At 68.4% G+C, this 21,912-nt stretch overlaps 4 protein-coding genes across 8 annotated transcripts; 3 read left to right on the top strand and 1 right to left on the bottom strand.

Annotated features, from left to right (window-relative positions):
* Positions 1-1,964: 1,964 nt before the first annotated feature.
* Positions 1,965-5,941, top strand: SCRN2 (secernin 2). 4 transcript variants are annotated; one of them, XM_074557649.1, is made up of 9 exons: positions 1,965-2,053; positions 2,344-2,520; positions 2,872-3,053; positions 3,263-3,462; positions 3,553-3,768; positions 4,179-4,344; positions 4,419-4,596; positions 5,093-5,260; positions 5,630-5,767. In XM_074557649.1, exons 2-8 carry the CDS (start codon positions 2,350-2,352, stop codon positions 5,249-5,251), a joined length of 1,272 nt encoding a protein of 423 aa, XP_074413750.1. In that variant the 5' UTR covers positions 1,965-2,053; positions 2,344-2,349; the 3' UTR covers positions 5,252-5,260; positions 5,630-5,767. The 4 variants fall into 4 exon arrangements, with proteins under 4 accessions (XP_074413750.1, XP_074413749.1, XP_074413751.1 ...); XM_074557648.1 differs by lacking the exon at positions 5,630-5,767 and adding an exon at positions 5,804-5,941 and having other exon boundaries at positions 1,990-2,053; positions 2,240-2,520; XM_074557650.1 differs by having other exon boundaries at positions 1,990-2,053; positions 2,349-2,520.
* LRRC46 (leucine rich repeat containing 46) lies at positions 5,289-9,424 on the bottom strand. The gene is made up of 9 exons (XM_074557652.1): positions 8,695-9,424; positions 8,298-8,383; positions 8,157-8,220; positions 7,971-8,079; positions 7,350-7,396; positions 7,149-7,258; positions 6,711-6,780; positions 5,949-6,121; positions 5,289-5,865 (listed from the first exon to the last, which is right to left on the bottom strand). The coding sequence occupies exons 2-9, from the start codon at positions 8,326-8,328 to the stop codon at positions 5,552-5,554; spliced, it is 918 nt and encodes a 305-aa protein (XP_074413753.1). The 5' UTR covers positions 8,329-8,383; positions 8,695-9,424; the 3' UTR covers positions 5,289-5,551.
* On the top strand, positions 8,854-11,728 carry MRPL10 (mitochondrial ribosomal protein L10). Its single transcript, XM_074557654.1, has 5 exons — positions 8,854-8,908; positions 9,419-9,588; positions 10,324-10,488; positions 10,580-10,724; positions 11,356-11,728. The coding sequence occupies exons 1-5, from the start codon at positions 8,869-8,871 to the stop codon at positions 11,592-11,594; spliced, it is 759 nt and encodes a 252-aa protein (XP_074413755.1). The 5' UTR covers positions 8,854-8,868; the 3' UTR covers positions 11,595-11,728.
* A 1,171-nt stretch (positions 11,729-12,899) lies between these two features.
* On the top strand, positions 12,900-21,760 carry OSBPL7 (oxysterol binding protein like 7). Of its 2 annotated transcripts, none has more exons than XM_074557607.1 (23): positions 12,900-13,230; positions 14,207-14,396; positions 14,524-14,640; positions 14,758-14,811; positions 14,917-15,030; positions 15,112-15,222; positions 15,309-15,429; positions 15,505-15,608; positions 15,696-15,794; positions 15,873-16,002; positions 16,107-16,231; positions 16,542-16,622; positions 16,699-16,830; positions 17,297-17,387; positions 17,929-18,218; positions 18,686-18,823; positions 18,899-18,962; positions 19,074-19,152; positions 19,244-19,388; positions 20,228-20,369; positions 20,447-20,573; positions 20,673-20,795; positions 21,272-21,760. In XM_074557607.1, the coding sequence occupies exons 2-23, from the start codon at positions 14,304-14,306 to the stop codon at positions 21,378-21,380; spliced, it is 2,589 nt and encodes an 862-aa protein (XP_074413708.1). In that variant the 5' UTR covers positions 12,900-13,230; positions 14,207-14,303; the 3' UTR covers positions 21,381-21,760. The 2 variants fall into 2 exon arrangements, with proteins under 2 accessions (XP_074413708.1, XP_074413709.1); XM_074557608.1 differs by having other exon boundaries at positions 13,104-13,230; positions 15,696-15,788; positions 21,272-21,759.
* The last annotated feature ends 152 nt before the right edge of the window (positions 21,761-21,912 follow it).

Genomic DNA, 21,912 nt, shown 5'->3' with positions numbered 1-21,912 from the left:
GATCTGGGGGGCGCCGAGCCCCGGTCCGGCCCCTCCTGCGGTTCTGGGGGGGCTGCCCGGGCTCGGAGCACCCCGAGGTCGGGGGGGGAAGGGGTAGAGGTGAAGTCGAGTGGGGTCCGTGCCCAGAGGGCGCCCCGAGGCCTTCGGTTTTGAGTGTTTTATTATTATTAATATTAATTATTAATTATTATTAATATTATTAATTATTAATTATTATTATTTTATTAAGGTGAAGCCAGGCTTTGCCGCTCGGACAGAGTGGATGTCCCCGGCCGGAGCTGTGGCCGTGGGCTGTGCGGATGGGGAGGGCTCGGGCCCCTCCGAGGGTCCCCATCGCTGTCCCCATCGCTGTCCCCGTCCCCAGCGGCAATGAGGGGCTGGCGCAGCCCCCCCGTGCCCCGGGGCTGGGACCCCCAGCACGAGGTGAAGTCTCGCTGGGGAGGGGTCTCCGGACGCGCCCCCAGCCCCAGCCCGGCCGCCGCTGTCCCCCCCGGGTGACCCGGGCTGTCCCAGCTCTCCAAGGACGTCCCCGACTCCGGAATTTGCCTTTTCCAGCACAAAATTCCCCCTCGGGGTCCCCCAGGTGGGATCTCACCTCCCAAAGGGACCCGGGGGGGCTCAGGACCCTCCCAATGTCCCTCAGAGCGGCACCAAGGGGACCTTAGCGGCTCTGGAGCACCTGGGGGGGCTCCAGATTGTGGGGGGCTGCACCCCACGGCCGGGCTGGGGGGTCCCAGGGCCACGCCGGGGCTCGGGGTTCGGCCTCAGCGAGCTGATCCAGCCCGGGGGGCTGCGAGGGGGGCCCAGGTTTGCTCAGGCCCCCCCTAGGTGAGCTCAGCCCCCCAGGTGCGCTCAGCCCCCCAGGTTCGCTCAGCCCCCGCAGCCCCGGGGCTCTGCCTGCCGCGATGGGGCAATGAAGGCTGTAAAACCGGGTGGGGAGGGACGGCGGCCGGGAAACCAGTCCAGCCTGCTGCGGCGTGGGGATCCCGGCCCCGCGCCCCGAACCGCCGCGTCCCCCGCCCGCCCCCGGGGCAGGGAGGCACCGGCGGGGCCCGGGCTGGGGGCGGCCCCGGGCTGGGGGCGGCCCCGGGGGATGGAGCCCCCGGCCCGGCCAGGGGAGCGTTTGTGCTGTGAAGAGGCTGCGGGGCTGCGGGGTTTGGGTTTTGTACTGCAATAAACGCCGCGTGTTTTCCACGCTCCGGCTCTCCGGCTCCATCCCTGCCCAAGGACGCGGGGGTCCGAGACCCCGACCCCAAATCAGCCCTGTCAAATGGTTCAGGGGTCCGGAACCCCGACCCCAAATAGGCCCGGCCGAGGGGCTCGGGGGTCCGGAACCCCGACCCCAAATCAGCCCTGCCGAGGGACTCAGGGGTTTGAAACCCCGACCCCAAATTGTCCCCACCAAGGGACCCACGGGTCCAGCACCCCGACCCCAAATCAGCCCTGCCAAGGACCTGAGGGTCCGGTATCCTGACCCCAAATAATTTATTTCAAGGGGCTCGGAGGTCTGGAATCCCGACCCCAAACCATCCCCACCAAGGACCCAGGGGTCCATAATCTCGACCCCAAATCATTCATTCTAAGGGGCTCAGGGGTGTGGGATCCCGACCCCAAACCATCCCCACCCAGGGGCTCAGGGGTCCCCCAGTTTTGCCTCGGCTCTCCAAGGCTTCCCAGCACGGGGGGACCCCGGGAGCTGCGGGGTGTGGGGGTGACACGGGCTGGGCGGGGTGATGCCCACGGGGGTGATGCCCACGGGGGGCTCTGACCCACGGGAACCTCCAGCACACCGTCCCTGCCCCAGGGGAGGAAAATTGGGATCCCCGACCCAGGGTTCTTTTGGGAAATTCCCACCCCGACCCACGCGGGTCCCGGTGCCGGTGCCATCCTGGTGCCGGTCCCGGTGCCAGTCCCGGTGCCGGTGCCGGTCCCCGCCGCTGCCGCCGCCGTGCGGCCTCCGGCCACCGGGCGCCGCCGTCGCACGGCCGGGGCTGGACAGGGCGGGCCGGGGCGGGCCCGGGCAGCGGCGGAGGAGGCGCGGAAGCAGCGGCAGGTCCGTGGGGACGGGAGGGCCCCGCGGGGTCCCGGTTACCGGCGCTGGGAGGGAGGGAGGGGGTCTCGTCCGCGGTCGGTGCTGGGGGGTCCCCGTTCCCGGGGCTGCGGTCGGTGCGGAGCTGCGGGGTCCCGGGGCGGGGGTGCCCCCAGGTCACCCCGCCATGGGGTCCCTGATGTCCCCCAGGTTTCAGGGACCACGGCAGCCCCTCCATGCCCGCCCCAGAGCCACCCTGGGGACACAGCGGGGACAGGGGGCTGACATCGCCCTCGGTGCCCGCCCTGACCCAGTTTAGGATGGCGGAGCACGGCCCGGTGCCCTCGTCCTGCGACTGCTTCGTGGCCATGCCCCCGCACACGGCGTTCCCCGCCGTCATCTTCGCCAAGAACGCCGACCGGCCCCGGGACGAGGTGCAGGAGATCGTCTATGTCCCCGCCGCCACCCACCGGCCTGGGGACAAGGTCCAGGTGAGACCGTGCTGGGGCCAAAGGGGCTGCGGGGTCAGGGCGTCCGGTGCCAGCTCACCCGAGTGTGTCACCACAGTGTGCAGGGCCAGGGTGGCTGCGGGGACAGGGCACTCAGTGTGCCAGGTGTCACCTCCATATCCATGTCATATCTGTGTGCCAGGGTGGCTGCGGGGACAGGGCACTCAGTGTGCCAGGTGTCACCTCCATATCCATGTCACCCCTGTGTGCCAGGGTGGCTGAGGGGACAGGGCACTGAGCATGCCAGGTGTCACCCTTGTGTGCCAGGGTGGCTGAGAGCACTGAGGGTGCTGGTGTCACCAGTGTCACCCGTGTCCCCGCGTGTCCCCGCAGTGCACGTACGTGCAGATCGAGCAGGCAGAGCGCACCCACGCCGTGGTGCTGAGCCGCCCCGCCTGGCTCTGGGGGGCCGAGATGGGCGCCAACGACTGCGGGGTCTGCGTGGGCAACGAGGGCGTGTGGACCCGCGAGCCGCTGGGCGAGGCCGAGGCGCTGCTGGGCATGGACCTGGTCAGGTGAGCAGGGGGAGCGAGGGGAGGAGGGTGAGGAGGGTGAGAACAGTGAGAATGGTGATGATGGTGAGTGTTGGGCAGTGAGGATGGTGAGGATGATGAGGATGCCCCGTGTCCCCATGTGCCCATGGTGAGGATGATGAGGATGCTGAGGATGATGAGAACAGCCCCGTGCCCAGCCCCGGCTCTGTCTGACGGCCCTGCTGGCACAGGCTGGGTCTGGAGCGGGGCAGCTCGGCCCGGGAGGCGCTGGAGGTGATGACGGCGCTGCTGGAGCGCCACGGGCAGGGCGGGAGCTGCAAGGAGCAGCCGGAGCCCTTCGTGTACCACAACACCTTCCTGCTGGCCGACCGCAACGAGGCCTGGCTGCTGGAGACCGCCGGGCGCTACTGGGCAGCGCAGCGGATCCGCGGTGAGCGGGCACCGGGGGTATTGGGGGGCACCATGGGCACCGGGGGGGTCTCACAGCCCCCCGAGTGACCCCCAGGCTCCCCTGGCACAGAGGGCAGCCGCAACATCTCCAACCAGCTGAGCATCGGCAGCGAGATCACGGCGGAGCACCCGGGGCTGCGGGAGCGGGCGCGCAGCCAGGGCTGGTGGAGCGGGCACGGCGAGTTCAGCTTCGCCCGGGCATTCTCCCTGGAGAAGGAGCCCCCGCGCATGGAGGCTGCCAGGGCTCGGCTGAGAGCGGGCACGGAGCTGCTGCAGCGGCACGCAGGTGGGGACAGGTGGGGATGGCGTGGGGACAGCGTGGGGATGGGGTGGGGTGGGGACAGCATGGGGACAGAGATGGGGACAGGACAAGGACAGGGGGATAGGAACATGACAGAGACAGGAAGGGGGATAGGACAGGGATGGGGACAGGATGGGAACGAGAAGAATGGGAACAGGAATGGGGATGAGGACAGGGATGGGGAAAGGACAGGGAGAGGGATGGGGACACTGATCCATCGCTCCCAAAGGGCTGGCATGGAGCTCTTGTGGCAGCACTCAGGTGGGGACGGGGATGGGGACAGGGCATGGGGACAGCCACCCACAGCTCACCCCAGTGCATCCCCAATGCCACCCCAGTGTGTCCCCGCTGCCCAGGGCCGGGCTGGCAGTGCTGAGGTGTCCCTGTCCTCGCAGGTCACATCACGGAGGAGACGCTGATGTCCATCCTGCGGGACAAGGCCGGCGGGATCTGCGTGGACAGCGCGGGGTTCCGCACGGCGGGCAGCATGGTGTCCGTGCTGCCCCGCGACCCCGCGCTGCCCTGCGTGCACTTCCTCACGGGCACGCCGGACCCGTCCCGGTGAGCAGAGCCCGCGGCGGGCCCGGGACGCGGCGCTGCCCCGGAGCTGCCCTGTGACCCCCGGCCCTCCCCAGGTCCGTGTTCAAGCCCTTCGTGTTCGTGGCCGGCGTCCGGGCGGCGCCGCAGGTGCGCTCCCCGAGCTTCCCGCAGGATCCCGCCCGGCAGATCCCGCGCTTCCGCAGCTCCGTGGATCGGCGGCACGAGCTGTACCGGCGGCACCAGGCGGCGCTGGAGCTCATGGAGCGCGACCCGGTACCGGCACTCCCCGCAGAGCCTGCTGATCCCAGGGAGCCCACAGAGCCCACAGACCCCACAGAGCCCATAGATCCCACAGAGCCCACAGAGCCCAGAGACCCCACAGACCCCACAGAGCCCATAGATCCCATAGATCCCACAGGCCCCACAGACCCCCCAGACCTCACAGATCCCAAAGACCCCACGGATCCTACACACCCTGCAGACCCTGCAGATCCCACAGGCCCCACAGACCCCACAGAGCTCAGAGACCTGACAGACCCTTCAGACCCCACAGACCCCATAGATCTTTCAGACCCTTCCCCACCTTGCAGTGGAATCAAGCTCTGATCTCTCTGACCCCTCCCTGCAATGGGATCAAGCTCTGAGCTCCCTGATCCCACTCCGGATTGGACCAGACTCCCTGATCTCTCTGGCCCCACCCTGGATTGGATCAAGCTCTGATCTCTCTGATCCCATTCCGGACCCCCTGACCCGTCCCTGATCCCTGCAGGAGCGGGGCCAGCGGCTCCTGGGCACGCTGCAGGCGCTGGAGCAGCAGGGCCTGCAGGGCATGCGGGAGCTGCTGCAGGGCACCGTCAGCCCCAGCCCCCAGGAGCTGGCCGACCTCTTCTTGGACTGCGTGGAGGCCGAGATGAAGTTCTACACCTGAACCCCACAGGTGGGTGGGCCCGGGTGCCCCATGGTGTTTGTCATGGACAGGGAATCCCAAATCATTCCCAGAGCCCAGCCCTGACTCTTGCTGGCTCCCTGAGTGGGTCCCAGCCCCCCGTTGGCCCTGGAGCAGTGAGCTCAGGCTGGAATGGGGTGTGAGGGGAAGGATTGGGATGTGGGATGTGGGGTATGGGATATGGGATGGGATTGGGGGTCCTGCCCACCCCACTGTGTGTGCTTTCCCCATTCCCAGCCCCTCAGGGTGGCACCAGGCTGGACTGGGGTGGGAATAAACTCTTTATTCCTGGCTGCTGCGGGGTGTTTGGGATCCCTGCAGCCCATTTCCCGCTCCCCCGGCACGGCTCTCTCTCTGCAGAGCCTGGCCCGGGGGCTGGCTGGAGCCGCTGGGTGCCCGCCCCGGTGACAGCGGAGCCCCGGGGTGGCCCTGGGGACAGCGCTGGGGACCCGGCGGGGCCGCGCCGCCCTGCCCCGGGTGCCCCGGGCCCAGCAGCTCCTGCAGCTCCTCCAGGCGCGCCCGGTGCTCCTCCAGGCTCAGGGCCCGCCGCAGCCGCGCCCGCTCCGCCAGCTCCCGGCGCAGATCCCCCAGGAAACCTGCCCCGAGGGACGGCAGCTCCAGGAGAGCTGGCACTGCCAGCCCCTGGCACCGTGCCGCGTGCCCTGACCCCCCCGGGCACCTCTGTCCACCGTGAAGGGAGCCCTGAGCGCCGCCAGCAGCTCCTCCTCATCCTCATCCTCCTCATCCTCGCTGCTGCAGGAGCCTCCTTCTCCCTCCTCCTCGGCCGTGCTTGCCCGCACGGGCTGGGAGTCCAGCTGCAGGAGCTGGGGCAGCGCTGCCAGCACCCTGTCCCTGTGGGGAAACGGGAGGAAAAACCAAATTTCCTGCAGCTGTGGGATTGGGAGTGGGGGTCCCGTCCTCCCTCAGCCCCCCAGAGCCTGAGCGGGGAGAGGAGAGATTCAAATCCCTGGGGTTTGCAGAGGAGAGAGTCAGATCCTTGGGGTTTGAGCAGGGATTCAGTCCCTGGGGTTTGAGCAGGGATTCAGATCCCTGGGGTTTGGAGAGGAGAGAGTCAGATCCGTGGGGTTTGGAGAGCAGGGATTCAGATACTTGGGGTTTGGAGGGCCACGCTGTGTTTGACATTTCATGGAGTGGTTTGGGAGGGAAGGGACCTTAAATCCCCTCCAGTTCCACCCAGTGACACATCCCACTTTCCAAACCGTCCTGGGACACTGCCAGGGACCCTGGGGCACCAACAGCTCCCCTGGGAATCCCATCCCACCCAGGGGTTCCTTCCCCAGATCCCCTCTGGCAATGTGAATCCATTCCCCTTTTGTCCAGAATCCCTTTCCCAGCCCTCTAGCAGGTACTGAAAGGCCACAATCAGGTCACCCCGAGACTCTCCCAGGTTTTGGGGGGCTGTTTTGCCCTCGTGCCCCACCTGTATCCCTCCTGCTGGGTGCACTGGTTCCCTGCCAGGTCCAGGATGCGCAGGCTGCGGGGCAGCTCCTCTGCCAGGAGAGAGCAGGGAAAGCACAGGGGGCTGAGCTGGGGGCCAAAATCCCTGCTCCCCAAATCCCCCAGCTCCCCTTGCTGCTGTGACAACCCCAAATAGAGGGAAAGCACAAGAGAGAGCAGGGAAAGCACAGGGGGCTGAGCTGGGAGCCAAAATCCCTGCTCCCCAAATTCCCCAGCTCCCCTCAATCCTGAGACAGCCCCCAAACAGAGGGAAGGCACAGGGGCTGAGCTGGAAGCCAAAATCCCTGCTCCCCAAATCCCCCAGCTCCCCTTGCTGCTGAGACAACCCCCAAAGCCAGGGAAACTGAGGCAGGAGGGCGGGAGTGGGAGTGCAGCCCCCCCGAGGGGTCCCTGCTCCCACCTGTGTGCAGCACCTGGATCAGGTTGTGGGACAGGTCCAGGAGGCTGAGCTGGAGCAGCCCCTGCAGGTTCTGCACCCTCTGGATGCGGTTGCCAGCCAGGCACAGGAACCTGCGGGGCTCAGGAGGGTGGGCAGGGGGTGTCACAGCCCCCCAGGAGGGGCAGGGGGTGTCACAGCCCTGCCCCAGCCCTCCTGATGTACCTCAGGTTGGGGAAGCACTCCAGGTTCTCCAGCTTCTCAATTTGGTTCTGGAAAATAAAATAGAGGAAAAAACGCGCCAAAAACAAAAAAAAACCAACATGGGGTGGTGGTTTCTTTGTTTTTGTTTTTTTTTTTTTTTTTTTTTTTAGTTTGGTTTTGTTTTGTTTTGGTTTTTTTTGGTTTTTGTTTGTTTTGCTTGCTGACTGAAAATTCACATTTTGGGAACACTCTGGGATTGCTCCAACCAATCCTGGGGGCAACACAGGAGATTCTGGTGTGGGGGGGACATGCAAATATCCCAGAATTCAGGGCCCTGACCTGAGTTACCCTCATGTGGGTTTGGGAACACTGGAATCCCAGGGGGGGTGGAATGGGGGGAGGCTCCGAGACCTCCATGGTGGGACTGGGGGGACACTGGGACAAAACCCTCAAGGGTGGAGGGAAACTGTTCCCTTCTGGAGATTGGGGAGGGAAACCAGGAGCAGAACTGGGGTGTCTGTGGGATCAGAACTGGGGTCTGTGTGCCCCCAGTATCAGAATTGGGGTCTCTGTGCCCCCAGTATCAGGCCTGGGGTGTCTGTGGGATCAGAACTGGGCTGTCCGTGCCCCCCAGCTCCGTACCTGCTGCAGGTAGAGGCTGTGGATCCCTTCCTGCCCGCGGGTTTTCCCGATGCAGGAGATGTTCTCCCGGTCCAAGCGGAGGGTGCCGGTGGGCAGCGGCCCCGTGGAGCTATAGGGGACACAGGGGGGTTTTGGGGTGCCCTGAGCCCCCTCTCTGCCCACCCGGGGGGCTCTGGGGGTCCTCACCGTGTGCGGGTGGAGATGAGGCTGTCACTGAGGGTCACTCCTGGGGGCTGCGGCTCCTCGGGGGCTGCGGGGATTCAGAGTGGGGGTCCAGGGCAGGGGCAGCCCCTCCTGCAGGGAGGAGCCCCCCAGTGCCTCACTCACCCCCACAAAGGGCGTCCCCTTGCTCAGCCATGGCGCAGTGGCCTGGGGGTCCTTGTCCCCTCTCAGGGGTGATGGAGGAGCAGGCTCTGAGGGAACAGAGGGTGACAATCCTGTGGGTTGGGATGTCACTGGGGATTGCTGGGGTGGGACCCCACGGGGGGCAGAGGGGCTCTGTACCCAGGGGGATTATGGCACTGGCATTGCAGGCATCAGTGATACCGAGAGCCCCGGTATGGGGATCTCAGAGACCCCCGGGATGGGGCTGGGGGGTCACCGGGACCAGGCCCCGCTGGATGGGGGCTCTTAGAGACCCCTGAGATGGAGCCACTGCTGCTCAGCAGGACCGGGTACCGCGGGTTTGGGGCTCAGAGACCCCCGGAAGGGCCAGGGGGCTCACCGGGAGCGGTTCCCGGGTTTGGGGCTCAGTGTCCCTCACTTTGGGGGGTTCAGTGCCCCCGATCCGAGCAACCAGGCCGCGCCCAGGCCGCGTCACGCCGTTGCTATGGAGACAGGCGCACCAGAAGTGACGATCCTCCACCTTCCGATAGGCCCTTGCGCCGGCGCGACCAAGATGGCGGCGCTCAGTAGTGGCGGGACGCGATGGCGGCGGGGTGAGAGACGGGAACGGGAACGGGAACGGGGCTGGGACAGGGGCCTGGGCATGGGACGGGACAGGGGCCTGGAACGGGAATGGAAACGGGAGTGGGAATTGGAGCAGGACAGGAATGGGAACGGGCGTGGGGTTGGGAAGGGACAAGAATAGGAATGGGAGGGAGAACGGGACAGTGACAGGAATGGGAGTGGGACAGGACTGGGATGGAGGTTTGGAATGGGAACGGGAGTGGGACAGGGGCTTGAAATGGGAAGGAGACCGGGAACGTGAGCGGGTCCGGGGCACGATCAGGAACCGGGGCCTGGACTGGGGCTGGGTCTGAGGCAGCCCTGGGCAGCCCGGTGTCAGTGCCGGTGCCAGTGCTGAGCGCTGCCCCGCAGCCCTGGGCAGCCCGGTGCCCGTACCGGTGCCGGTACCCATGCGGAGCCCTGTCCCGCAGGCTGGCTGCCCGGTGCCGGTATCGGTACCGGTATCAGTGCCCGTACCGATGCTGAATGCTGTCCCGCAGGCTGGCTGCCCGCCCTGCAGCTGCTGCGGCACGGCTCCAAGGCGGTGACGCGGCACTGGAAGGCCATGCACTTCCAGCGGCAGAAGCTGCTGGCCCTGACCGAGTACCTGCCCCCGCGGCCCGCGGTGCCGCCCCGCTGCCTGCCCCGGCCGGCGCCACGACAGCAGGAGGTACGGCACGGCACGGCACGGCATGGCATGGCACGGCACGGCATGGGATGGGATGGGATGGGATGGCACAGCTCCATGGGGGGTTCCACCGGGAGAGGGCATGGGTGGGGGACACAGCCCTGCTGGAGCTGGTGGAAGGGTGTGACCCCATGGGGTGGGATAGGGGGCTGGGAAACCGGTGAGATCCCATGTGTGGGATCTTGAGAGCCGGGGGGGCACCTCAAGATCCATGGGATCACCTCGAGATCCATGGGGGCAGCTCAAGATCTACAGGAACACCTCGAGAGATCCATGGGATCACCTTGAAATCCATGGGAACACATCGAGATCCATAGCAACACCTCAAAATCCATGGCAACACCTTGAGATCCGGGGGGGGCACCTTGAGATCCATGGGATCATCTCGAGATCCTTTGCATCACCTCAAGATCCATGGGATCACCTCAAGATCCATGGGATCACCTCAAGATCTATGGGAACACATCGAGATCCATGAGAAAACCTTGAGATCCATGGGAACACCCCAAAACCCACAGCACCACCTCACAATCCTTGGGACCATCTCCCCCCAGCCCCTCCAGGTGCAGGATCACACCAGGGGTCTCACTGTCCCCCTGTCCCCATCTGCCACATTCGGTGTACCCAGGATGATGGCTGTGCATGGGTGCTGTGACACCGGGGCTGTGCCCTGTCCCACAGCCACATTTGGTGTCCCCACACACTGTGTGTCCCCAGGAGGACGGCTATGCCCGCGTGCTGCGTGCCCAGCTGGAGGCCACGCTCCGTGCCAGCCGCATGGTGGCCGTGTGCCAGTACAACGCCATGGCCGACGAGGACATGGCCACGCTGCGGCACTTCCTGCGCCGCCACGACATCCACGTCAAGTTCGTGCTCAACGAGGTGGGGCTGGGCCTCGGGGGGCTCTGGGGGTGTCCCAGGGGCTCTGGGGGTGTCCCAGTGGCCCCAGGTCTCACGCCAGGCTCTGTCCCAGGTTGCCCGGCCGGTGCTGGCGCAGTCCAAGCTCAGGAATTTGCTGCCGCTGTTCGTGTGCAGGAACATCCTGCTGGTGAGCCCGGAGCCGCGGGCCAGGGAGATGCTGAGAGTGCTCAAGGGGGTGCCCCAGATCATCCTGCTGGGTGAGAGCCTGCCCTGCTCCCCACGGAGCTGGGAGTGGGGGAATGGGGATGGGAATGGTGCTTGGGGGGCTCATCCAGGGCTGGCAATGGGGGAATGGGGATGGGGGCATGGGGCTGGGAATGGGGGCATGGGGCTGGGAATGGGGGAATGGAAATGGGAATGGGGGCACGGGGCTGGGAATGGGGGCACGGGGCTGGGAATGGGGGCACGGGGCTGGGAATGGGGGAATGGAAATGGGAATGGGGGCATGGGGCTGGGAATGGGGACACGGGGATGGGAATGGGGGAATAGGGCTGGGAATGGGGGCATGGGGCTGGGAATGGGGGCATGGGGCTGGGAATGGGGGAATGGGGATGGGAATGGGGGAATGGGGGAATGGAAATGGGAATGGGGACACGGGGCTGCAAATGGGAGAATGGGGATGGGAATGGGGGAATAGGGATGGGAGTGGGGGAATGGGGCTGGGAATAGGGGAATGGAAATGGGAGTTGGGGAATGGGATGGGAGTGGGAGCCCAGGGCTGGGAATGAGGCCCCTGACGGAGCTGCCTCCATGCAGACAGGGCAGGGCAGGATCCAGCAGTCCCTCCCCGTGGGGCTCTGCAGTTCCATGCCCAGCTCCCTTTTCCAGGCGCCTGCATCGACGACACCATCCTGAGCCGGCAGGGCGTGGAGAGCGTGGCGCGGCTGCCGCCGCTGGAGGTGTGCCAGGGCCAGACGGTGGCGGCGCTGTCGGTGCTGCCCTCGCAGACCTGCTCCCTGCTCCAGCGCGGCCCCGCGCACCTGGCGGCGCTCCTGGAGCAGCACATGCGGCACCTGCGGGGCGCGGGCGGGGCCGCGGAGCCTCCCCCGGGCCCGGGGAAACAGTGACACCGGGAACCGGAACCAGAACCGGAACCGGCTCCTTCCCTGCGGGGCGCGGGCACCGGGAATCAGTGACACCGGGAACGGGAACGGGAACCGGCTCCTTCCCTGCGGGGCCCGGGCACCGGGAATCAGTGACACCGGGAACGGGAACGGGAACCGGAACCGGCTCCTTCCCTGCGGGGCGCGGGCACCGGGAATCAGTGACACCGGGAACGGGAACGGGAACGGGAACCGGCTCCTTCCCTGCAGGGCCCGGGCACCGGGAATCAGTGACACCGGGAACCGGAACCGGAACCGGCTCCTTCCCTGCGGGGCCCAGGCACCGGGAATCAGTGACACCGGGAACGGGAACCGGATCCTTCCCTGCGGGGCCCGGGCACCGGGAATCAGTGACACCGGGAACGGGAACCGGCTCCTTCCCTGGCCACGGGAAACAGGGAGCCCCCTGGATGAGGGGTTGGAGGCTCAGGGACACAATCCCCATGGGATTCTGCAGCTCCACGGAGAATTGGGGCTGGGGGTTTGGCACTGAGGGTCCTGTGCCCCCCCAGTCCCGCAGGGAGTCGTGGCCGTTCCCCTGTGCTCCCTTGGGATCGTGGCAGCAGCGTTCCAGCTGTGGTCATTCCAGCTGTGGTCGTTCCAGCTGTGGTCATTCCAGCTGTGGTCGGGGGTCTCTGGGAGCAGCCAGAGCAGGAGGAGGAGCGGGATGGACCCTGCAGGGGGATTTGGGCACTCCCATCCCGATGCCTTGGGGATGGGGCTGTGCTGTGACACCGCCCCAGCCCGGCTCCCTGTCCTGCCCATTAAAGTGTCCGTGTGGAGATGCCGAGGCCCCGTCTGTGATTTTGGGGGGTGGTCCTGCCCCCCGAGGGTGGGGGGAGAGACCAGGGCTGCTCTGGGGGTCCGGGGGAGCAGAGCTGGGGCTGGGAATGCCCCGGGACCACCTGGAGGGGTGGGCCCAGACACCCCCATGGGGCGGTGATTGCCGGGATCCCCATGGGATGATGGTCCCGAGACCCTCAGATATCCATCCTGAGACCCCCGCGGGTCAGTGACTCCCGGGATCCCCGTGGGGTGCTGATTCCCGGGATTTCCATGGGATAACCAGCCCCGAGACCCCCACGGGATGATGATGATGATCCTGAGACCCCCGTGGGCTGAGGATTCCCGGGATGCCGGTGGGTCAGTGATCCCTGAGACCCCCGTGGGTTGGCGATCCCCAAGCCACGCACGGGATGATGATCCTGAGAGCCTCGGACATCCATCCTGAGACCCCCGCGGGTCGGTGATTCACGGCATTCTCGTGGGTCGGTGATCCCCGGGACCCCGTGGGTCGGTGGTCCCCGGGACCCCCGTGCGGCGCTGCCTCTCCCCGCCCCTTTCCGCGAGGCTGCTCTCGCTGGGGTCCGGAGCTGCCCCGGTTCCGTGCGGGCGCTCTCGGTGTCCCGGCCGCTCCCGGTGTCCCGGCCGCTCCCGGTGTCCCGGCGCTGGCCGCTCCCGGCGCTGGCGGCTCCGGTCCTCCACGGAGCAGGGGGCAGAGCCGAGCGGCTCCGGACCGCCCTCCGTGTTCCGCTTCCTGCCGCCGCCGCCGCCGGGCAGGATGCGCCCGGCCCCCGCCGCCCGCCCGCCGCCCGCCCAGGTGAGCACCGGCACCGGCACCGGGGGAGGCTCCGGCCGGGCCCGCGACCCCCGGCCCCGCTGCCCCGGGGGGTGGCACCGGGCGGGGACACCGGGCTGGGCTGTGCCCGGCCGGGGGATGGAGAGCCCCGGTGTACCGGCGCAGCCCCGCTCCGGTGCGAGGCGTCCGCACCGATCCGCGGGAGGGAGCCGGGAGAGCCCCGGTGCCTCCCCCCGGAGCCGCCGTTACCGGTGCCGGGTTATCTGAGGCGGCGTGGCTGCCTGCCGGTGCCGTGGTTACCGTATCCGTACGGCGGTGACGGTGCCGCGTTACCGGCACGGTGCTCACCGGCGCCGGGGCTTGGCCGCTGTCCCGGGGTTATCCCGGCATCCATCCTACAGCGGCGGCCGCGACCCATGGGTGCCCGTTAGGGACAGCGCCGGGGGGTGGCAAGGCCAGGAGACGCTTCCCGTGCCTCAGTTTCCCCCTCCGGAATGGCGAAGGGCGAAGGGAGCAAACGCCGTGCCCGGAGGGCGAGCGGCCGCACCGGGATTTGCAGGGGTCTGTGCCGGTCCTTGTACCGGTGTCACCCCCGGGACTGTGCCAGCCTGGCCCCGTGCTGCCCGGTGTTTGTACCGGTGTCACCCCCGGGACTGTGCCAGCCTGGCCCCGTGCTGCCCGGTGTTTGTACCGGTGTCACCCCGGGCTGTGCCCCAGGTGCCCTGTGCCCCGGTGTCACCCCCGGGCTGTGCCGGTCCTTGTACCGGTGTCACCCGGGGCTGTGCCAGCCTGGCCCCGTGCTCGCCAGCCGTGGGGCGGCGGGGCCGGACTCTGGACCCGGACTGGGTGGCACAGCAGCCGCGGTGACGCTGCCGGGTCAAAGGCTCCGGCTCACGCAGAAGTTTCTGGGTGCCGGCGGCGCTGCCATGCAGAGCCCCCCGCGGGCCGGGCACGGGGCCGGCCCCGAGCGCCCTGACCGGCCGCGCCCTCCCCGCAGCGGCTCCCGCCGTGACGGCCGAGCCCGGAGCGGCTCCGCAGCCCCGTCGGGAGCGGGGGCCCGGCCCGGTGCCCGCCGCCCCCTCTGCTCGCCGGCCATGGGCAGCCACGAGAAGGACCCGAGCTCCCCGAAAAGGGCCCTGTCCCGCTCCAACAGCACCGTGTCCTCCAAGCACAGCAGCGTGCAGCAGGTCGGAGGGTTTGCGCTGGATGTGGGGGGCTCTGGGGGCTGTGGGTACCGAGTGTCCCTGCCTGGGGACAAGGTGGGCAGCAGCCCCCGGTGCTCAGGGACCCCCGCGCTGCCCGCTGTGCCCGCAGGGCTCGGAGAGCTGGGAGGTGGTGGAGGAGGCGCGGGGCAGCCCCGGGCAGCAGCCGCAGCGGCACGAGGGGTACCTGCTCAAGAAGAGGAAATGGCCCCTGAAGGGCTGGCACAAGGTAACGGGCACAGCTGGCACCAGGAGCCGTGATCCTGGCAGGGTTTGGGCGGGGGGCTGGCTCTAGGGGCTGCTGTCTGCACCCCCTCCCCAACAAATCTTTCCCCTCCATCCCCAGCGGTACTTCGTGCTGGAAAACGGGATCCTGAAATATTCCACCACGCGCCAGGACGTGAGTGTGTGCCAGGCTGTGCCTGCGCAGCCCCCGGGGGCTCAGGGCTGGGGACACCCCTGAGGAGGGGGCTCTGTGCCCTGACAGGCGTCCTGGGCTCCCCAGGTGCTCAAGGGCAAGCTGCACGGGGCCATCGACGTCCGTCAGTCCGTCATGTCCGTCAACAAGAAGGCGCAGAGGGTTGACCTGGACACGGAGGACAACATTTATCACCTCAAGGTGCCGCTGGGAGGCTGGAGCTGGGCTGGGGCGGGGTTGGGACATCAGGCGCTGTCCCCTCCAACCCGGGCCTGTCCCCAGATCAAGTCCCCGGAGGCGTTCTCCAGCTGGGTGAGCAGCCTGTGCTCCCACCACCACGGCGAGCGGCCGGGGCCGTGTCCCCCGGGGGGCTCCACGGGGACCAGCACGCAGGTGGGTGACAGCTGAGGGTGGCAGCGCCGGGCAGGGCCTGGGCAGGTGGCTCCTGACACGATCGATGCCCTCTGTGCCCGGTGCAGGGCCAGTGGACGCGGATGCTGCCCTCGGGCAGTGCCCCTGCCCTGTCCGCGCTGGCCAGCTCCCGGGACAAGGTGAACGCCTGGCTGAAGGACAGCGAGGGGCTGGAGCGCTGCTCGGCCGGTGAGCGGGGCCCCAGGGGGCTGGGGGGCCGGGCAGGGTCCCCGTGGCCCCCCCTGACCCCCGTGCCCCCGGCAGAGCTGTCGGAGTGCCAGGCCAAGCTGCAGGAGCTGACGGGCATGCTGCAGCACCTGGAGGCCCTGCACCGCATCCCCTCGGCGCCGCTCATCTCCGGCGGCCAGGTGAGAGGGACAGGTGGGTGAGAGAGGGGGTCCCGGGCCCCCCTTGCTGGGGAGGGTCCCGCTGCAGCCCCCTCCTCTCCCTCACAGCCCTCGGCTGCCACGGAGAGGCCCAAGAAGGGCCGGAGGAGCACCAAGATCTGGTGCACGCAGAGCTTTGCCAAGGACGACACCATCGGCAGGGTGAGGGTGAGCTGGACCCCCGCCCCGAGCTCTGCCCGGGCACGGAGCCCCCGGGAGAGCCCCCTGAGCGCCGTGTCCCCGCAGGTGGGCCGGCTGCACGGCTCTGTCCCCAACCTGTCGCGCTACCTGGAGGCGCCGCAGAGCCAGCTGCCCTTCAGCGTGCCGCCGGAGTACAGCCAGCTGCAGCGCAGCTTCTGGGTGCTGGCGCAGAAAGGTGCGGGGGTCCCGGGGCGGTTTGGGGTCCCGGGGCGGGTTCGGGGTCCCGGGGCGGGTTCGGGGTGCCGGGGCCCCGCCTGACCGCACCGTGTCCCCCGGCAGTGCACGGCTCGCTCAGCAGCGTGGTGGCGGCGCTGGTGGCCGAGAGGGCGCGGCTGGAGGAGATGCGGCGGGCGCTGGACCGGCAGGGCCCGGCCCCACGGCCCGGCAGCGCGGGCACGGCCGGGGTGAGGGGCGCGGGGGGCTGGGGGCTGCTCCGGGGGTCTCCCGGCCCTGCCAGCCCTGTCCTGGCACGGCCGGGGTGAGGGGCGCGGGGGGCTGGGGGGCTGCTCTGGGGGTGTCCTGCCCCTCCCAGCCCTGTCCTGGCACCGCCGGGGTGAGGGGGGCTGGGGGCTGCTCCGGGGGTCTCCTGGCCCTGCCAGCCCTGTACTGGCCGGGGTGAGGGGCGCGGGGGGCTGGGGGCTGCTCCGGGGGTCCCCTGCCCCTCCCAGCCCTGTCCTGGCCGGGGGTCTCGGCTCAGCCTCGCCCTCCCCGCAGCCCGCCCTGCGCCGCTTCCACTCGCTGTCCGTCTCCTCCGACACCACCCTGGACTCCTTCGCCTCGCTGCACCCGGATGAGGTCAGGGGTGGGAAGGGGCGCTCTGGGGGTGCTGTGGCCCCCCCGGGGGGCGCTGAGCCCGTGGCTGTGCCCGCAGGCGGACGCGCTGCCCGCCAAGGGCCGGGAGCAGCAGCTCTCCAACCGCAGCATCGTCTCGCTGGCCGACTCGCACACCGAGTTCTTCGATGCCTGCGAGGTTTTCCTCTCGGCCAGCTCGTCTGAGAACGAGGTGAGGGGCTTGGGGGGCTCTGCTGGTCGGGGGGCTGTGCTGGTGGGGGGCTGTGCTGGTGGGGGGCTCTTTACTGGTGAGGGGTTCTGTGGACCCCCCGCCACCCCTCGCTGCTCTGGGTTCATCTGTCCCCTCTCTCTCCCCCGTCCCACCTCATTAGCCGGTCCAAAAGCCCCTCTCGGTGTCCCCCCCAGCCCCCGGACCCCCCCCGCTCCCCCCTGTGTCCCCCGCACCCCCCCGCAGCCCCCTCCCTCCCCGCTCTCGGGGTCTCCGCAGTCTCTGAGCCCGGGGGCGGCTCCGGTGCCGCCCCCGCCGCTGCTCCCCCATCCCGACACCCCCATCCCACAATCCCGGGGCTCCTCCCGCCCTTCCGGGGGGGCCCTTCCCGGTAGCGCCCCCTCCGTGGGGTCCCCCCCGCATCCCCCCGGGACCCCCGAAGCCGCCGACGGTCCCTGCGCCCCCCCAGCCCTCGGAGGACGAGTCGTGCATCAGCGAGGTCACCACCAGCGTCTGCGAGGAGAACACGGAGCCGGGGGGGCCGGGCCGCCCCCCGACAGGTACGGGGAGCACCGGGCGGGGGCGTGGCTTGGGGACAGGAGGGACTTTGGGGGCAGGGTGGGCACGGGGAGGCTCAGGGGACACTGGGAGTCTGGGGGACATGAGGGGACTTGGGGAGTTTGGGGATTTCGGGGAGCCCAAGGACGTGTGGGGACAGGGAGACTTTGAGGATTTTGGGGACACGGGGAGGGCACCGGGGAGGGAGCGGGCACCGGCGGAGGTGCGGGACGGGGGAACCGAGGCGGAGGCGGCTCTGCCTCCCGACAGGGGGAACACGGGACGGGGGAACGGGGCAAGGGGCAGCTCTGCTCCCCGACACGGGAAAGGGGAACACGGGACGGGGGAACGGGGCAAGGGGCAGCTCTGCTCCCCGACACGGGAAAGGGGAACACGGGACGGGACAACCGAGGGGAAGGGGCAGCTCTGCTCCGGACACGGGAAAGGGGAACACGGGACGGGGCAACCGAGGGGAAGGGGCAGCTCTGCTCCCGACAGCCCCGGGCATTGGGGGGCTCCGTCCCAGCGGCCGCTGCCCGGCAGGAGCGGAGCGCCCGGGGCCGCCGGCGGAGCCGCCGCCGCTGGAGCCGCCGCTGGAGCTGCCGGGGCCGGACCCGCGGCGGAGGAGCCGCCTGCCCGCGCCCCCCGCGCCCTCGGGGGACGTGAGCCTGTGGGGGCTCCTGCGGAGCAGCGTGGGCAAGGACCTGTCCCGCGTGGCGCTGCCCGTGCAGCTCAACGAGCCGCTCAACACCCTGCAGCGCCTCTGCGAGGAGCTGGAGTACAGCGAGCTGCTGGACAGGGCCAGCCGCGCCCGCGACCCCCGGCAGCGCCTGGTCAGGGGGCACCGGGGGCACCGGGGGGGAGCCGGGACACCGGGGGGAAAGGGGACACCAGGGCAAAGGGGACACCAGGGCAAAGGGGACACCGGGGGGCAATGGGGACACTTGGGGGGAGCCGGGACACTGGGGGGCACTCGGGGACACTCGGGGTTATGTGGGAACAGGGAGAATTTGAGGATTTTGGGGACAGTGGGGACCCCGAGGTTATGTGAGGACTGGGAGAATTTAAGGATTTTGAGGACACGGGGGACCCCAAAGTCATGTGGGAACAGGGAGAATTTGGGGATTTAGTGGGCTCAGAGGTGCTTGAGGACACACGGCTGTCCTGGGACTTGTGGGAATGGGGAAGGGCACAGTGCCGGGCGTGGTGACAGCGTCGCGGTGGCCATGGTGACACGGTGACACGGTGACATGGTGACATGGTGACACGGTGACACGGTGACACGGTGACATGGTGACAGGTGTACGTGGCCGCCTTCGCCGTGTCCGCCTACGCCTCCACCTACTACCGGGCGGGCAGCAAACCCTTCAACCCCGTGCTGGGCGAGACCTACGAGTGCGTGCGGCCCGACCGCGGCTTCCGCTTCATCAGCGAGCAGGTGGGCACGGGGAGGGGTCCTGGGGGGCTCCCCGAGCTGGGCGGGGCGCTGGCATGTCCCTCCTTGTCCCCACAGGTCTCCCACCACCCTCCCATCTCCGCCTGCCACGCTGAGTCTGACAACTTTGTCTTCTGGCAAGGTGAGAGCCCAGGAGGGCGTTGGGCACTGGGAGGGTCCCACCAGGGCGGGGGGACAGGGGGGGTCTCACTTCATCCTCCTCCTCCTCTTCCTCCTTCTCCTCCTCCTCCAGACATGAGGTGGAAGAACAAATTCTGGGGCAAATCTCTGGAGATCGTCCCCATGGGCACCGTCAATGTCCAGCTGCCCAGGTGAGACCCCAGCCCCACAGATGGGCACCCCCATATCCCCACCCCCGTGCCCCCTGCCCTCTGTGCCCACCCTCGAGGGCGCTGCCCACAGGACCGGGGACCACTACGAGTGGAACAAGGTGACCACGTGCATCCACAACGTGCTGAGCGGGCCGCGCTGGATCGAGCACTACGGGGAGGTGCTGATCCGCAACACGCGCGACGCCTCCTACCACTGCAAGCTCACCTTCTGCAAGGTGTGCCCCGCCCCTTCCTGCCCAGGCCCCGCCCACACTGCCCTGACCCCACCCCACTGCGTTATCGTGGCCTGACCCCGCCCCCTCATGTGTTATCGTGGTCTTGCCCCACCTCACTGTGTTATCATGGCCTAGCCCCGCCCCACTGTGTTATTATGGCCTGACCCCGCCCCATCAGGTGTGGCCCCACCCTATCACTGAATTGGTAATTAAACACTGTGTTGTTGCCCCGCCCCTTGTCTGGCCCCACCCCTCACTTATGGCCCCGCCCCTTCCCATTAGCCCTGCCCCCTAGTGCCCCGCCCTTTCCCAATTACTCTGCCCATCACTCCTGGCCCCACCCTTTACTCAGTAGCCACGCCCTTTCCAAATTACCCCACCCATCATAGCCCCGCCCTTTCCCATTGACTCCACCCTGTCTAGAAGCCTCCACCTGTCACTCATTGCCCCTCCTTTTTCCAATAGCCACGCCCTCTCCCGGTGACCCCACCTTTCCCAGTGGCCACGCCTTTTTCCAATTACTCCAGCCTTTCCAGAAGATTCCTCCTCATGCCCCCAACCTTTTCCTACGGCCCCACCCTTTCCCAATGGTGCCCCTGAATTCCAGAAAGCTCCTCCCATCACTCCTGGCCCCACCCTTTTCCCAGCAGCCCCACCCTTTCCTAGGACCCCACCTTTCCCTATGACCCCACCCTATCATAGCCACACCCTCTCCCCATGGCCCCACCCCTTCCCAGCGGCCCCGCCCTTCCTCTATGACCCCAGCCATCATAGCCCCACCCTTTCCCGCTGACCCCTCCCCACGCTCCCGGCCCCGCTGAGCGCCGGTGCCGCCGCAGGCCCGGTACTGGGGCGCGGGGGCCAACGAGGTGCAGGGCGCCGTGCTGAGCCGCGCCGGGACGGCCGTGGAGCGCCTGGCGGGCAAGTGGCACGAGGGGCTGCGCCGCGGGCCCGCGCCGGGCCAGTGCGTCTGGAAAGCCAGTAAGGACCGGGGGCACCGCCCGGGGGGCTCCCCTGCCTTTGGGGGGCTCTCTGACCGCCCCCACGCCCCCGCGCAGACCCCATGCCCCGCGACCACGAGAGGAGCTACGGCTTCACGCAGTTCGCGCTGGAGCTGAACGAGCTGACGCCGGAGCTGCGCCGGGTGCTGCCCTCCACGGACACGCGGCTGCGGCCGGACCAGCGGTGAGCAGCGCCCCGGGGCCGGGCCGGGGGGCACTGCCGTGTCCCGGGGGGTCACTGCCGTGTCCCGGGGGGTCACTGCCGTGTCCCGTGTCCCCGCAGGTACCTGGAGGAGGGGAACGTGCCGGCGGCCGAGGCGCAGAAGCGCCAGATCGAGCAGCTGCAGCGCGACCGGCGCCGCGTCATGGAGGAGAACAACATCACCCACCAGGCCCGCTTCTTCAGGTCTGGGGGCTCCCGGGGCTGGGGACCCCCGGGTCAGGGGGTGGGGAGGCCTTCTGGGGGTCCTGAGGGCAGCCCTAGGGTCAGGGGGGCTCTTATGGGATGTGGGGCTCTTGTGGGATGTGGGGCTCTTGTGGGATGGGGAGACCCTTCCCAGGAGTCTTGAAAGAACCCCATAGCTCAGAGGGTGTAGGACTTTCAGGGGGGTCTCAGGAAGTGGAGAAAGCCCCCCATGAGAGTCGTGAGGGCACCCCAAGGCTCAAGAGGATGTGGGGCTCTCAGGAAATGGGGAAACCTCCCCATGGGGGTCCTGAGGGCACCCCATGGTTTAGGGAGATGTGGGGGCTTTAGGGGAATGGCCAGACCCTCTGGAGACCTCATGGTTCAGAGGAGCGTGGGGGCTCTCAGGGGGACGTGGGGCTCTCAGGGAATGGGAAGCCCCCCCTGGGAGTCCCAACCGTGCCCCCACCCCGTGCCAGGCGTGTGACCGATGCCAGTGGCAAGGAGTCGTGGGTCACCAACCACACCTACTGGAAGCTGCGCCTGGACCCCGGCTTCTCGCACCTGGACAGCGCAGTGCTCTGGTAGCCCCCCGCGCCCGGGGGGTGCTGAGCCCCCCAGCCCCTCACAGCAGCGCCCAGCAGCGGGGCAGGTCCCCCCAGCACTGGGGGTGCAGACCCCCCCCCCCCATTTCCGAGCCATTTTGCCGCTGTTTCAGCAAAACTGTGATGTAAAAATGGGAGGGGGGCACTGGCAATGCCTCCCCCCGCCCCGGGGCAGAGCCTTGGGGACACCGGAGGCACTTTGGGGCAGGGGCTGGCAGTGCCCCCCTGCCCTGGGGGCACAGGGTGATAAGGGGGGGGTTCAGGGGGTCGCAGGGTGCCCGCGGGCGGGAAGACCCCACTGCCCCCCCCACCCCCAAATTGTGCACAGGGGCTGCTCAATAAAGGCTGTGAAGAGTTGGGGTGTGTAGAGAGATTCCTTCTCCTCCCCACACATCATTACCTCTGAGGGGCTCAGGACCCCCTCCCAAATCAGGCTGGGGATGCCCAAGCCCTCCCACCCCCCCCCCGTGCCTCAGTTTCCCTCCCCACACGCACAGAACTGCCCAGAGCCGTGT

Source organism: Zonotrichia albicollis, chromosome 23 (assembly GCF_047830755.1).
Source record: "Zonotrichia albicollis isolate bZonAlb1 chromosome 23, bZonAlb1.hap1, whole genome shotgun sequence".
Lineage (NCBI taxonomy): Eukaryota > Metazoa > Chordata > Aves > Passeriformes > Passerellidae > Zonotrichia > Zonotrichia albicollis.
Note: the sequence above shows the minus strand (reverse complement) of the source record. Positions and strands in the feature narration are given on the sequence as shown.